At 50.3% G+C, this 12,872-nt stretch overlaps 2 protein-coding genes across 3 annotated transcripts; one reads left to right on the top strand and one right to left on the bottom strand.

The window, feature by feature from the left end:
• Positions 1 to 1,620: 1,620 nt before the first annotated feature.
• On the top strand, positions 1,621 to 8,193 carry C1QTNF2 (C1q and TNF related 2). 2 transcript variants are annotated; one of them, XM_083871461.1, is made up of 3 exons: positions 1,621 to 2,361; positions 5,012 to 5,260; positions 6,973 to 8,193. In XM_083871461.1, exons 2-3 carry the CDS (start codon positions 5,020 to 5,022, stop codon positions 7,584 to 7,586), a joined length of 855 nt encoding a protein of 284 aa, XP_083727587.1. In that variant the 5' UTR covers positions 1,621 to 2,361; positions 5,012 to 5,019; the 3' UTR covers positions 7,587 to 8,193. The 2 variants fall into 2 exon arrangements, with proteins under 2 accessions (XP_083727587.1, XP_083727586.1); XM_083871460.1 differs by having other exon boundaries at positions 4,960 to 5,260.
• Positions 8,194 to 8,327: 134 nt separating this feature from the next.
• On the bottom strand, positions 8,328 to 10,380 carry FABP6 (fatty acid binding protein 6). The gene is made up of 4 exons (XM_083871733.1): positions 10,249 to 10,380; positions 9,263 to 9,438; positions 8,610 to 8,699; positions 8,328 to 8,441 (listed from the first exon to the last, which is right to left on the bottom strand). Exons 1-4 carry the CDS (start codon positions 10,313 to 10,315, stop codon positions 8,388 to 8,390), a joined length of 387 nt encoding a protein of 128 aa, XP_083727859.1. The 5' UTR covers positions 10,316 to 10,380; the 3' UTR covers positions 8,328 to 8,387.
• Positions 10,381 to 12,872: the final 2,492 nt, after the last annotated feature.

Here is a 12,872-nt window from a genome sequence, read left to right as displayed (position 1 = left end):
TGGGCCTGGGCTGTCAGTCAGATGTGTCTGGGCCAGCTGTGCCAGCTGTGCCAGCTCAGCAGCTTTGGGTAAGGTGTCAGCAGCATCACCTGTTTGTTCCTTTATCAGGCACTTCATCATCTGCCACATTTTCACCTCAATCTCAGGATGTTTCACTTTGGGACCCCTGGGTCAGGCTGGGTTTAGCATTATTCACCCCAAAAGCAGCTCCAGCCCACACCTGTCCCTGAGCCAGCCCCCCTTCCCTGGAATCCTGGGGCCACCACAGGAGCCACAGCACAGAGGCTTCTGCTAAAAAGCAGCACAGAAGGGACAAGATGTGCTGTAATATCCCCTGCAGTGTCTCACTGACACAAAAAGCACTGAGCACGAGTCTGAGGCTGCTCTGATTCTCTGTGCAGTTTGTTTATTTAGCTAGTTGTGCTGCCAAGTGTTCTCAGCAGAGCTGTCTGGGACCCTGGTGGAGCCTGGCCTGGCCATGCAGCACAGACAGATTTTCCATCTGCCTGGCAGGAGCTTCCCAGCAGTTTTCCCCCACGCTGCTGAACTAGGTCAGGCTCTCACTGCCTTCTCCATGCTGCAGATCCAGGCACAAAATCACCCCAAACTGTGAATTCCCTGCTCCTGCCTGGAGCTGCCTGGCAGGATTGCTGTGTGTCCAAGCATCCTCTCCTCCCTGGCCCATGTCACAGCCATCCCAAAGCACAGGTGCCATGGCCTAGGAGCAGGATCAGCAGAGGTTCCTGCTCCTTTTCCTTTTCCACACCATCAGTGTCTAAGGAAACCACTGTGGCTTCCCAGGCCCATCCAACTGGCACCTCAGCAAAGCCCAGGGGAAGCTTTCACCTGGCTTCCTATTTCACATGCAATGCCTTGAGCCTTTTGGCCCACACCCAGGCAGAGGGGCCCAGCATGAGAGCTGGGTTCTTAGAAACTTTATGGAAACAGGCAAAAAATGAGAATTTCTGTCTGACCAATGTCCAGAGCAGTGTCTGGGTCTGTCCCAGCTGTGCTCACCCCAGTGCCAGAGGTGAGCCAGCTTTCCTAGAACAGCCCTTTTCCCAGGGAAATGCAAAGCTGATGGTTGCAGGGGTTTGGGAAGGGGGGTTGTTCTCCTGGAGGTTGTTCAGTGTCAGGGAGCTGGGGCTGGGCTCTGGCTCTGCAGGAGCTCTGGGGGACTGTCAGCACAGCATGAAAACAGCCCTGTGCTTCCTCAGCCAAATGTTCCCAGTCCTCCCAGGAGCATCTAAACTGGCCCCAGCTCACGAAGCCAACTGCGTACAGACTGCATTTTTATGTTAGATCCGTTCCCACCGAGTGCCAAAAGCAGGCACAGGGGGAAGCTTAAAAATAAACCACAACAGCTCTGAGAAGGATGAATTTGGGCAGAGCAAGGAATGACAATTCCAGCATTCTTTCTGTGCTGAGCAGGAAGGATTTGCTGGCTGCAGGGCAGGGTTGGGAGCCCCAGGCACACACCTGTCCCATGCCCCGTGTGGGATCCTGGTGGGGCCAGAGCAGGAACCCACAACCAGAGATGAGTCTGGTCAATGCCAACCCTGGCAGCATCCCAGAGCATCCTGCTGCAGCCTCAGCTGCTGCTCCTGCTGTTCCTGCCTTACCTGAAGCAATTGTTGGGTGATTGTAATTACTTTCCAAGTTTTCCAAAACAAAATCCAACAAAACCCTTTCCCAAGACAGAAACATTCCTACCCTGCCATCCCTGTGACAAAGTTGTATTTTGTAGTGCACATCAGCCTGAAGAAGTGCTGAGGTACAAATCTGTATTTGCAGAGCTGTTGCTTCATGATTTTGTCCTTAAATTCAAGCCTGGAATGATTCAAGTGAGGTTCTACCCCTAGGAAAAGAATTTCTTCCCTTTAATGCTGGAGGATAAAGTGTCAAAGTTGGATCAGCATTACCCATTCCCTGTTTGTGTGGGCAGCGACTGCAGCAGAGAGGGGCAGCATCCATCAGGAATGATCCAGGCAGGAATGAGCCTTTCCTCCAGGGCTGCAAGGGAGAGGGAGGAAGGGAAAAGCTCCCAAACACCAAGAGCTTCCCAGCCACATGTGAGTAAAAACCTCTTCCCGGCCCACGTGATGAGGAAGAGCACAGCTCCATGACACAATAATAAAAATATGCCTTTGGCAACGTGGAGCCAAAGGGGAGCTGCTGCAGGGAGCTCAAACCACGCACAAGAAGGAGTAAAAGAGGAACAAAAAGGACCAAAGTCAATCCTGCACAGCCCTCGCAGGACCCGCTGTGGCAGGACGGGGCCGGGGATCTGCAGCAAAACATCTGCCTGAAGCCCTGGGGGCTGCCAGCGCCTGCCAGGATCTCACTGAGGAGATCAGGCTGGTGAGTAGATCCACTTTTCCTTCTTCTGCCTCTCCCTCCTCTTAACCTTCACTTTGAAAACTTCCCAAATAAGGTCTAAATCATCGAGCACTCAGGTTTCCGTAGCTGGCGCAGGAATCCATAAAGGCAACAGTTGCCAGTTAAAGAAATAACACCATGAGGGAAACATTCCTGAGCCTTTGCTGGGAGCTCCCACCTCCTCCAGCCTGTCCCTGCCCTGGGCAGCTGCCGAGACGGGTTTGAGCTCGGGAAGGTTTGGCACAGGAATTCCTGGTGTTTCTGCTCCAGGCAGGGAAGGTTTGGCACAGGAATTCCTGGTGTCTCTGCTCCAGGCAGGGAAGGTTTGGCACAGGAATTCCCGGTGCCTGAAGCCAAGACAGCGCTGCAGGTTCAGGACAGAAGGTGCATCCTCTGCTCTCCCTCCTTGTTGCTTTGTGCAGCAGCAGGAACAGATCAACCCTCTGTTGGTGCAAGTACTTCCCTGCTCCCATCAGTTAACTCTACCCATTTCAGGTGTTCTGTCACTGCTGTCACAGCTGATTTTACCTCAATCAGCCTTGCACCCAAGGGCTCCTTCTGCTTCCACCCCGGGGATGCTGCAGGGCCACCTCCAGAGCTGAGGACGAGGCTCGTGGGGATAATGATTATATTGAAGATTAATTAAGACACCTTGAGGTTAACTAGGAAATTGTGTGGCAGAAAGATGGATTTTTTTTTTTTTCTTTGAGAAAACCTCAAATATTTAAAGGAAATACAGAAAGTCACGGTGTTTGCTCACTGCTGTGTCCCTCATCCTGCTCCTGCCTCTCTCCAAGCAGCAATTCCCTCAGTTTCCTATTCCCACCACCACATGGCACAGGGTGCCCTCACTGGCCAAAAAAATCACCATCCAAAAAAAGCACTGCACATGTCACCAAACCTGCATCCTGCAGCCCTCAGGGATTTTCCTCTGGGATTTCAGCCCAGCTGCCTTGGAAGCAGCAGAAAGTACAGCTGATCCTGACTCTTCCAGGCAGGATCTTTTCTTACAGAAACACTTCTTTAATGCACAACAGACGTTGGTCACGGCCCAAAGGTCTCTAACCCTGGTGACAAAGCCATTGGTTAAAATGTCATTGGAAAACCAGCCCTGCTGCTGCACAGCCTCCCGTGCTGGGCTGGCCGCCCACACCACAGAGAGGGGACATGCTGATCTGCTTCCAATTTGGTTTTTTTTGGAGCTCGTTGGACCTTTTTTCATCGAGGAACAATTTTCCTTTTAAGGTGGAACAGCATGAGGTTTGTTCTCTTTCAAAAAGATTTCTCGAAGAGGTTATTTATAGGTGCTCTTGTGGATGTGGTGGTGCTTTGCATCCCACACACGGGGATATGGGATTGTGGAGCCATTAATGAGCACCTAGAGCACAGCTCCAGGAATTTGGATACTCCCCATTTATCCAAGTGCTGGTCCCACAGACCTCCCAGCCTCTTGTTTGCCACTTTTTGTCCCCTCAGGTCAAGGAGCTGGATTGTCTCAAGTTAACAGAAGTGATCATGGTAACAAACGGGCAGAGGAGGAGCTGCCCTCCCACCCCCTGCTCCTTTTCACACCTTTCTTCTCCACATCAGGCATTCCCAGCTTTTCTCCAGGTTATGCTCCACAATGACATTTTTCCTGCCACAGCTTGTGAGTGTCATTTACCTCCAGACACCTCTCACTTCTCTGCCCTTGGGAGGAAAGGATGCAGCTTTCCTTGTGACCTCCCCCTCCACAGGCATTTGAACATTTTGTTTCCTTTTCCATGAACTCAGAAGTCTTCATTCAACTTTCCACATGAACACTGGGTGGTGTTTTCCATCTCACAAATAAATCCATTAAACCAACGCCTTTCAGCAGCAGCAAATCAGAGCTGAAGAACCAAAGGGCTCAACAGCCAAATCCAGCCCTGGATCTGGTTTGCATTTCCCTCTCCTTGGCATGTTCTTAATTATAATATCCCAGAACTGGGGGCTCCCACTGAGCATAAATATGTAGGATCAGCTGGCTGGATTTGGAGCATCTAAATATGCATTTCCACCCCTCAGGAGCTGAGAGCAGGATGAGAGATAAGGCCAACATGGAATTTAGGCAGTGCTTTAAGCATCTTATTTCCAGTGCAGGAGTTGTACATGGCAGTACTGGGGAGCTGCTAAAGCTGAGCTGCAGTGGGGAAGGGGATGAGGAAAAAGGCACTAAAACCTGCCCAGCCACTCCTCTGAGTCCTGCCCTGCAGCACAGGATGGGTTTTGTGCTTTGAAGAAACCATAATGACCCAACCAGGGGCAGGTCATGTTGGGGATGTTCACACCAAACTCCTTCTCCCACTCCCCTGGTCCCAAGCAGCTGCTTTCTGCACCCCTCTGCCATTGCTCCTGGTGTTTTGGGGGGAAAGAGGCTCAGGGAGCAACACAAAATGAGGGATGGGCACAAATACAGACTTGGAGAAGAGTGAGTGTGATAAAAATATTGGTCTGACCTAGAAAACTCCCTGAGCCAAGTCCTGGGGATCACATCACACCAAAGCAAAGAGCTCCCCCACCCTGCCGAGACCAGCCAAATAATCTCCCATTTCCACGCAGGTTTCTGCAGCAGCCCATGCCAGCAGTGCCCCCACTCTGCTCCTCCCCACAGGCCGTGCCATGATCTCTGCCCTGCTGCTCCTCTGGACCGTGCCCTGCGTGGCCAACCACATCCTGGGGGGCTTTGCCAAGCGGGAGGCGCAGGAGGGTCCCCAGCTGGCCTGCAGCCTGCCCGGGCCCCCCGGGCCCCCCGGGCCCCCCGGCCTGCCCGGGACCCCCGGCACCGTGGGCAGGATGGGCTTCCCGGGCAAGGACGGCAAGGACGGCCAGGACGGGGACAAGGGCGAGCACGGCGAGGAAGGTAAGAGAGAGGAGCTGGACATGACAGTGGAAAGGTGGGAGCTGTGGTGCAGTGTAGCAATTTTTCTGTGGATGGCAGGGACAAGGAGCTCTGCAGAGCTGAGATGTTCTAGAAACACGGGGGTTTGTTATTCCAAGGGTGGTGGGTAAAGAGGGCTTTGCCTTCAGCCACCAGCCTGGGCTGGAGCAAAGCCCTAAAGAGAGAATGGGGAGAGAGAGAGAGAAGAGAGCTCAGGGGGAAAAACGGGGCAGGAGCAGGGGAAAAACGTGGGGAGAAAACAGGAGCAAGTGAGGTGAGAGAGAGGAGAGGGGATGGGCCGAGAGAGGTGAGGGAAGAGAGTGAGAGGGCCAGAGGAGAGAGGGGAGGGCAAAAGGGAGGAGAGCCAGGACAAGAGAGCGATCCTCTCGTTCCAATCCATTCTATCTCTTTTTGTGTTGAATATTCTAATTCACATTGACCAACCGGCGTGAGATACAAACCCTACAGACTTTGCGCAAACTGCAGCCTGTGAGAACTACTACATCACCATGTCATTTTATATTCTAAACTCTACAGACTCCTTTCTCATGCCCTTGTTCCCGGATGTCTTTGCCAAGGTGGAAAGGCAACATTCTTGTCTTTTGTTTTCCTGTCTCCAGCTCATCCCCGTCTTCCTGCCTGCCATGCTCACATCTCCAAACTGGCTTTCATTCCTATTTCACTCAGGTTTTATATCTGCACTATTTCTCACCATGCAGTCATAGTCATAAATCCTTCCTGTCCCATCTTTCCCAACAGTGCAGCAGCCCCTGCACGGCTGCACCTCCTGGGAAACTCCCCCAGGAATTCCCACTGCCCGTTCTCCAGGTCCTGCCCGAGCAGGAGGCAGCAGAGCCGCCTGTGCAGAGCGGTGATTTCCCTCTGCCACGCTAGAGAGCACTCCTGCCTCAGCAGAGCCAGCCCAGCCCAGCCTGCCTCCCTCCTTCCTCCCCAAACCCGGGTCTGGAGAGCAGATTTCCAACCGCAGCTGCATTTCCATCTGCTCTTGCTACAGCAGGTCAAGAGACGCTGCATAAATCCTCACGATTTTGCTCGTATCAGATAGCACCGAGCCAGAATCTGCCAGCCCAACTCCCTTCCCATCTCAAGGCAGCCCCTGTTGTTTGCTGGTTCATCCCCCAGCTGAGCTGGGCTTTTTACCACATCTAGATTCACTTTTACCTTTTTTCAAAAAAACAGTTTCATGCTAAATGTGGAGGAAAAAAAAAACAAAACACAAAAACCCCCAACCAACCAACCAACCAACCAACCAACCAAAACCCCCACAAAACAAAACAAAAAAAACAAACCTCCATGAGATCAAAAGTACTCACCTGCTCAAAGTGAGGCTCCGAAAGCTTCACAAACCCATCCCACTCAGTAAAACCCTGACATTTAGAGCTTTAATTCCTCCTTTTTCTCAAGTGAGCCAGATAATGGAATCAGCCTTTTTTGGTCCTTAAAAAGGACAGAATTCCACTGCTACAGCACCAACTCCCTGCTCACCCTGGTCAGCCCAGAGATGTCCAGCCCAGGTGGGATTTCATTGGGATTCTCACCCCAGCAATGGCTTTTTCCCAAATGAAATCCCTGCTGCAATGCTCTAACCCCATTCCACTCCTGTATCAGCTCTTTCCCTCAAATGTGATAAGAAAAAGTGATAAGAAAAATTGATAAGCTCATTTGTCTTGCAGGTCCCCAGGGCAGAACGGGAAACCCTGGCAAGCCGGGCCCCAAGGGGAAGGCAGGAGCCATCGGCAAGGCAGGACCCCGGGGGCCCAAGGGTTTAAAGGGTAACCCCGGGAAAAACGGGGCCCCGGGGAAGAAAGGGCCCAAAGGGAGCAAAGGGGAGCCGGGGCTGGCGGGGCCCTGCGGCTGCAGCGGGAGCAGGGCCAGGTCCGCCTTCTCCGTGGCCGTGTCCAAGAGCTACCCCAGGGAGAGGCTGCCCATCAAGTTCGACAGGATCCTGATGAACGAGGGAGGGCATTACAACGCTTCCAGCGGGAAGTTCATCTGCAGCATCCCGGGCATTTACTACTTCACCTACGACATCACTTTGGCCAACAAGCACTTGGCCATCGGGCTGGTCCACAACGGGCAGTACCGGATCAAAACCTTCGATGCCAACACCGGGAACCACGACGTGGCCTCGGGCTCCACCGTGCTGGCCCTGAAGGAGCAGGATGAGGTGTGGCTGCAGATCTTCTACTCAGAGCAGAACGGGCTCTTTTATGATCCCTACTGGACAGACAGCTTATTCACTGGGTTCTTGATTTATCCTGACCAAGATTATCTCAATGAAGTGTAGGAGGAGAAACTACAGGAAATGAGCCTCCAACAAAGTGTGGCCTTACCTGGGACGTGTCTGGGATTATCAGATGATTCCACATCTGTCCATGGGATTATCAGTTGACTGCACCCTCTATGGGCTATTTAAACTTTTCCTTGATGCCATCAAACCCACAGGATACCAAGCTTTCATGGATGTCTCCATCCCAAAGCCACCCGTTGTGTATTCCATGATTGTTCCAACATGCCATGGACATGTAACTCAAACACTGCTGCAGAATGCTTTGGTTATTGCATTGTTATAATAAAACATGGAAACCAACAGTGATTTCCTAAAGCTGAGCTGGGAAGTGCCATTGGTGCTGGAGATTGTGTCACTGGGCTCCTCCCCTGCACTCCAGCACAATCCTTGTTAATGGAATTGGGCTTTGCCAGCCAGTTCAGAGTCAGGAACTCGTCAGCTGTAAAGTTGTAAAAGTCCCTCTCAGCCCCATCAAGGCAGTTCTAACAGCAAAGGCATCTGGTCTGTACAGGAAGTGATTAAAAGATCTTGTTTTTAAAGTTCAGGGCTCCTCTCAGGGCTCCAAGTGGTGCTCTGAGCACCTCTGGTGTCCCTCAGAGCAGAGGATCAGTCACAGGAGGGTTTGGGCTGAGAGGGACCTTAAACCTCATCTTGTACCACCTCTGTCAGTTATTTAGGAATGGGGTAAGCACTGACATGAGGATGTTTGTAATACCAAGAAGGACACAAAACCAGAACTTTATTTTATGTATTTTATTGTTGGCTTTCAGTGCACTGGAAGAGACTGAACTTGCTGCCTTAGGCAATCTTCTTGCTGGTCCTTTTGTAGACTACACCAGAAGAAGTAGAAATCTGGAAGAAAGAACAAACTCAAACGTTGGTTGAACAGTGTAATCAGAGCTCCAGAGTCCCAAGGGAACAGCCCTGGGGATGGCTCAGAGCCTGTCCTTTTTTCTAAACTTAAAATTTTGAGGATTTTCTTTGTTTTTTATGAACAACCCTGGATCTTTGAGCACTCACCTCCACCAGCTTCCCCCCAGAGATCTCTGCAGTGTGGCGGTAGTTGGGGAACTCAGCTACAAGTTTCCCATCCTCCAGTTTGACAGTTGCCTGTAAGAGAGAAAGGGTTTGTGTTGCTGGGGTTGCTGGAATTCCTGTAACTCCTGCAGCCCAGATGCTGGGAGCTCATGAGACAGAGGCTGAGTGTTGCACAGGGCTAAAATCTGTGAACTTTAGTTCTTGAATATTCACAATTTAAACAGACAATTGTTCATCTTCCAATTCCTGTGGGTTGCAGATCTCCACATCACTGATGAACAGTTCTGAATGTGGTGCTGGCAGGCAGCCCAGGAATCAGTGATGGAATCAGGGAATCCCAGGATGGTCTGGGTTAGAAAGGGCCTTAGAGCCCCTCATGTCCCACCCCCTGCCATGGGCAGGGACACCTTCACTGGGCCTGAAGGTTTTCTTTTCAGCCTAAATCCAAACCCTCCTGAGGCTGGGGAGCTCCATGAATTTACCTGGAACTTCTTCCCCCAAAGGTCTCCATGAATTTACCTGGAACTTCTTCCCCCCAAAGGTCTCCATGAATTTACCTGGAACTTCTTCCCCCCCAAAGGTCTCCATGAATTTACCTGGAACTTCTTCCCCCCCAAAGGTCTCCATGAATTTACCTGGAACTTCTTCCCCCCAAAGGTCTCCATGTCAGCCTCCTTGCCCACGGTGAAGGTGTTGGTGGTGGTGCGGCCCCCAGGGAAGTGCTGTGTCCACGTGAAGTCGTTCCCATTCTGCACCACCTCAGTCACAATTTTGCAGTTCCTTCCCATTTCAATCTTCTCACTGGGGAGACCTTAAACAATAAAAACACAGAGTTTATCAAGTCTCAGCTGAATTTGAACTGAAGGATGGTAGTGGTGTGTATGTTCTCAGAGATTCTGATTTGTTGTTCATTTCTTGTTTTTAATTCTTTTACAACATCGAAGCTCTGAGTTGAAATTACTGATGGAAAGAAAGATATTGGTACATCGATGCATTTGCAAAAATAAATCTTGCATTCTTTTCCCTAAGAAACAATATACAGAAAAAATGTACAAACTACATAAAGTATTTTCCCTTCTCCTTAACCTACACATGCAATTCTTAGAATTTCATGTGTGGAACCTTGGGCCTTTGCTATTCAGCTGCACAGACCTATTTTTAGATCTGCTCTTGCTCTTTAACTAGATGCACATGGAATCATGGAATCTTTGGACAGTTTGGGTTGGAAGGGACCTTAAAGATCATCCAACCCCTGCCATGGGCAGGGACACCTCCAAACCCTGTCCAGCCTGGCCTTGGGCACTGCCAGGGATCCAGGGCAGCCACAGCTTCTCTGGGCACCTGTGCCAGGGCCTGCCCACCCTCCCAGGGAAGAATTTCTTCCCAATATCCCATCTAAACCTACACCCTGCAAGTTTAAATCCATTTCCCCTTGTCCTGTCACTCCATTCCTTGTAAAGTCTCTCTCCATCTTCCCCGCAGCCCCTTCAGGCACTCAGGAGGCCACAGTTGGGTCACCCCAAAGTTTCTCCTCTCCAGGCTGAACGATCCCAGCTCTCCCAGCCTTTCCCCAGGATTTTTATCCAGCCCATGCCCAGTTCCTGGCCCCAGCCAGACTCACCAATCTTCTGCACAAAGGCGTCGTAATTCTCGTCCCCCTCGAACTCGTATTTGCCTGTGAATGCCATTGTTCCCTTGGGATGAGCCTGGGGAATGCAACAGCAGCTGGATCAGAGCAGGATGGATCAGCTGGGCTCAGCCCTGGGTTTATAAAGCAGCCCAAGCTCTCAGCCCACCTGGCCCACACCCCTTGGAAATGGAACTTTATGGCCCCCGTGAGTCACAGCGATGCCATTGACCTGTGTGAGAATCAAGGTTATCAGGCAATTGGATGTCCTTGCCAATAACCTGGAGATCAGCAGGAATCAAGGCCAAAGGCTCAGCTCTCCTTTAGTGCAGATTTAGACAAAATGATGTATTTTTACTTCTAAGATTTCACTGGGTTTGTATTCAGGATGGAATAAGAGTAAAATAAAAATGGACCATGCACCAGTTCTCAGCTCTGCAGAGAAAGAACTTGTGTCACCACCAGGGTTTCCTTTGCACTCCTGATTTAAAAGTGGCTGTAAAACGACTCTGACTATCCTGAAAACACATTTAACACTTTGTTAATTAAAACTCCTTCAGCTTAATCCCCAAATGGCTGAACTCAACTGAAGGGAACTTCCTTTCCCAGCTGGACCCCAGTGCTGAGGCCCCACCTGTGAAGAGCAGAGCAGCAGCAGCACAGGGAGCAGGGCAGGGCTGGCACGGCCAGGGGAGCCTCAGCCCTCACTGCTGTGCTCAGAGGGACCTGCACAGCCCTGGCACAGAGGCCCATGAACTCAGGCCATAAACTCTCCTGCTCACGTAAAACCTGCAGGGACAAGTCACTGGTGGAGTTACACCACGGGAACCTTGGAGTAACAGGGACCTTGGGAGGGAGATCAAACTGGATAAGGAAAGCAGCCCTGTGTAAAAGGAAGGAGATAATCAGATTATATGAACAGTACTTTATGCTCCCTGTCCATAAAGAACAGATTATATTGATGAGATACAAAAATGCTGACAGCTCCACATAGACATGGATGGGATATTCCATATAGACAAGGATAGGATATTCCATAAAACATGGATGGGATATTCCATATAGACATGGATGGGATATTCCATAAAACATGGATGGGATATTCCATAGAGACAAGGATAGGATATTCCATAAAACATGGATGGGATATTCCATAGAGACAAGGATAGGATATTCCATAAAACATGGATGGGATATTCCATAGAGACAAGGATAGGATATTCCATAAAACATAGATGGGATATTCCATATAGACATGGATGGGATATTCCATAAAACATGGATGGGATATTCCACAAGACATGGATGGGATATTCCATATAGACATGGATGGGATATTCCATATAGACATGGATAGGATATTCCACAAAACATAGATGGGATATTCCACAAGACATGGATGGGATATTCCATATAGACATGGATGGGATATTCCACAATCCCATGGTGTGATTCTGCTGCTGCAAGGAGCAGTTCTGCAGAAAAGCTCAGCGCTGTATTTGAATGCACCAGGATGATGTAAATTCCAAGTGTGTGGTATTTGGAGACAGTGAACAGGAATAAGTTGTCAGAGAAGTTAAAACTCTTGTGGAAGCTCATCCCCAAAGGAAAAGGTCATCCAAAGTGAGCAGTGAATTCCCTCTGCCTCCCCAGCCAGCTGCCTCTGATATGCAAAACAGCCGAGTCTTCAAATGCTGCCGGGAACAGAGGGAGCTTCAAGGAGCCAAATCAAAGCCTTGGATATCTTTACTTTGAGAGTTTTGCTTGCACAAAATAATAACACGAGGTTTTTGCATTCCTTTTGTCTGTGGAGTCCCCTTGCCCTTGGGTGGCTCCTCGCAGGTTTATTAACCTTTCAGAAAGGCAGGGAGATTCACTTGGAGACAAAACGAGGACGAGGGAGGTAATTCCAGCAGTGACTGAACCAGGCAGTGCCGGCCTTTGAAGTGCTTTTAGAGCTGGATTGTGACTGAACTGGGAGTGCGGATTCAAAACAGCCGTGGGAAGTCTCCAGTGACCACAGAGCTCCAGTTAATAATGACTCCCTGCGAATGGAACTTGCTGGGGAAAGCCTGAACCAGCCCCGTCTGGCAGTTCTCGGGCAGCCCTCCTCAGGAAACGCTAATGGTTATTAATTCCTCTGCTACCCGGAGTAATCATTGCTAATGAATTCAGGATGAGCTCGTTTGGCGTTAATGTGCTGGGTAATTCCAGGGGAGTCCTGCTACTCTGGGCTTTGCTAAGTGCCCGTTTAGGCTGGTCCGAGGTGTTGCTGCTCTCCAGCCCTAAAGAGCAGAGAATTCATTACCAGGATGGGGCTGATTTATTGCACAGAATAATTCAGCCTGGACAGAGCTCAGAGATTGCACAGAAATGCACCTGCCAAGCTCCACAGGTGGCACAGCACAGAGCCTGTCCCTGCCCCAGAGGGGACATGGACCTGCCCAACAAAACCAGGAAAAAACAGGAGATTCTGAGCCAGAAACACCTGCAGGGGAGGAAGGCACAGATCTTCCAAAATTCCTGTACTTTTGGGGACTCCCTAAAAGAAAATTCAATTATCTTTGTGTGACAACACTCCATCAAGAGAACCTTCAGTGTGTCTGGATCTCCAGAAA

This window comes from Zosterops lateralis (genome assembly GCF_965231275.1).
Source record: "Zosterops lateralis genome assembly, chromosome: 14".
In the NCBI taxonomy this organism is placed as follows: Eukaryota; Metazoa; Chordata; class Aves; order Passeriformes; family Zosteropidae; genus Zosterops; species Zosterops lateralis.
This window is presented reverse-complemented; position numbering and strand designations above follow the sequence as displayed.

Coding starts and splice junctions, on each gene's coding strand:
- FABP6 (XM_083871733.1), bottom strand. CDS start 10,315: ATGGCATTCACAGGCAAATACGAGTTCGAGGGGGACGAGAATTACGAC. Junction 8,700..9,262: donor TTGGGGGGAAGAAGTTCCAG/GTAAATTCATGG, acceptor TCTCTCTTACAG/GCAACTGTCAAACTGGAGGA. Junction 8,442..8,609: donor CTGGGGGGAAGCTGGTGGAG/GTGAGTGCTCAA, acceptor TCTTTCTTCCAG/ATTTCTACTTCTTCTGGTGT.
- C1QTNF2 (XM_083871461.1), top strand. CDS start 5,020: ATGATCTCTGCCCTGCTGCTCCTCTGGACCGTGCCCTGCGTGGCCAAC. Junction 5,261..6,972: donor GGGCGAGCACGGCGAGGAAG/GTAAGAGAGAGG, acceptor TTTGTCTTGCAG/GTCCCCAGGGCAGAACGGGA.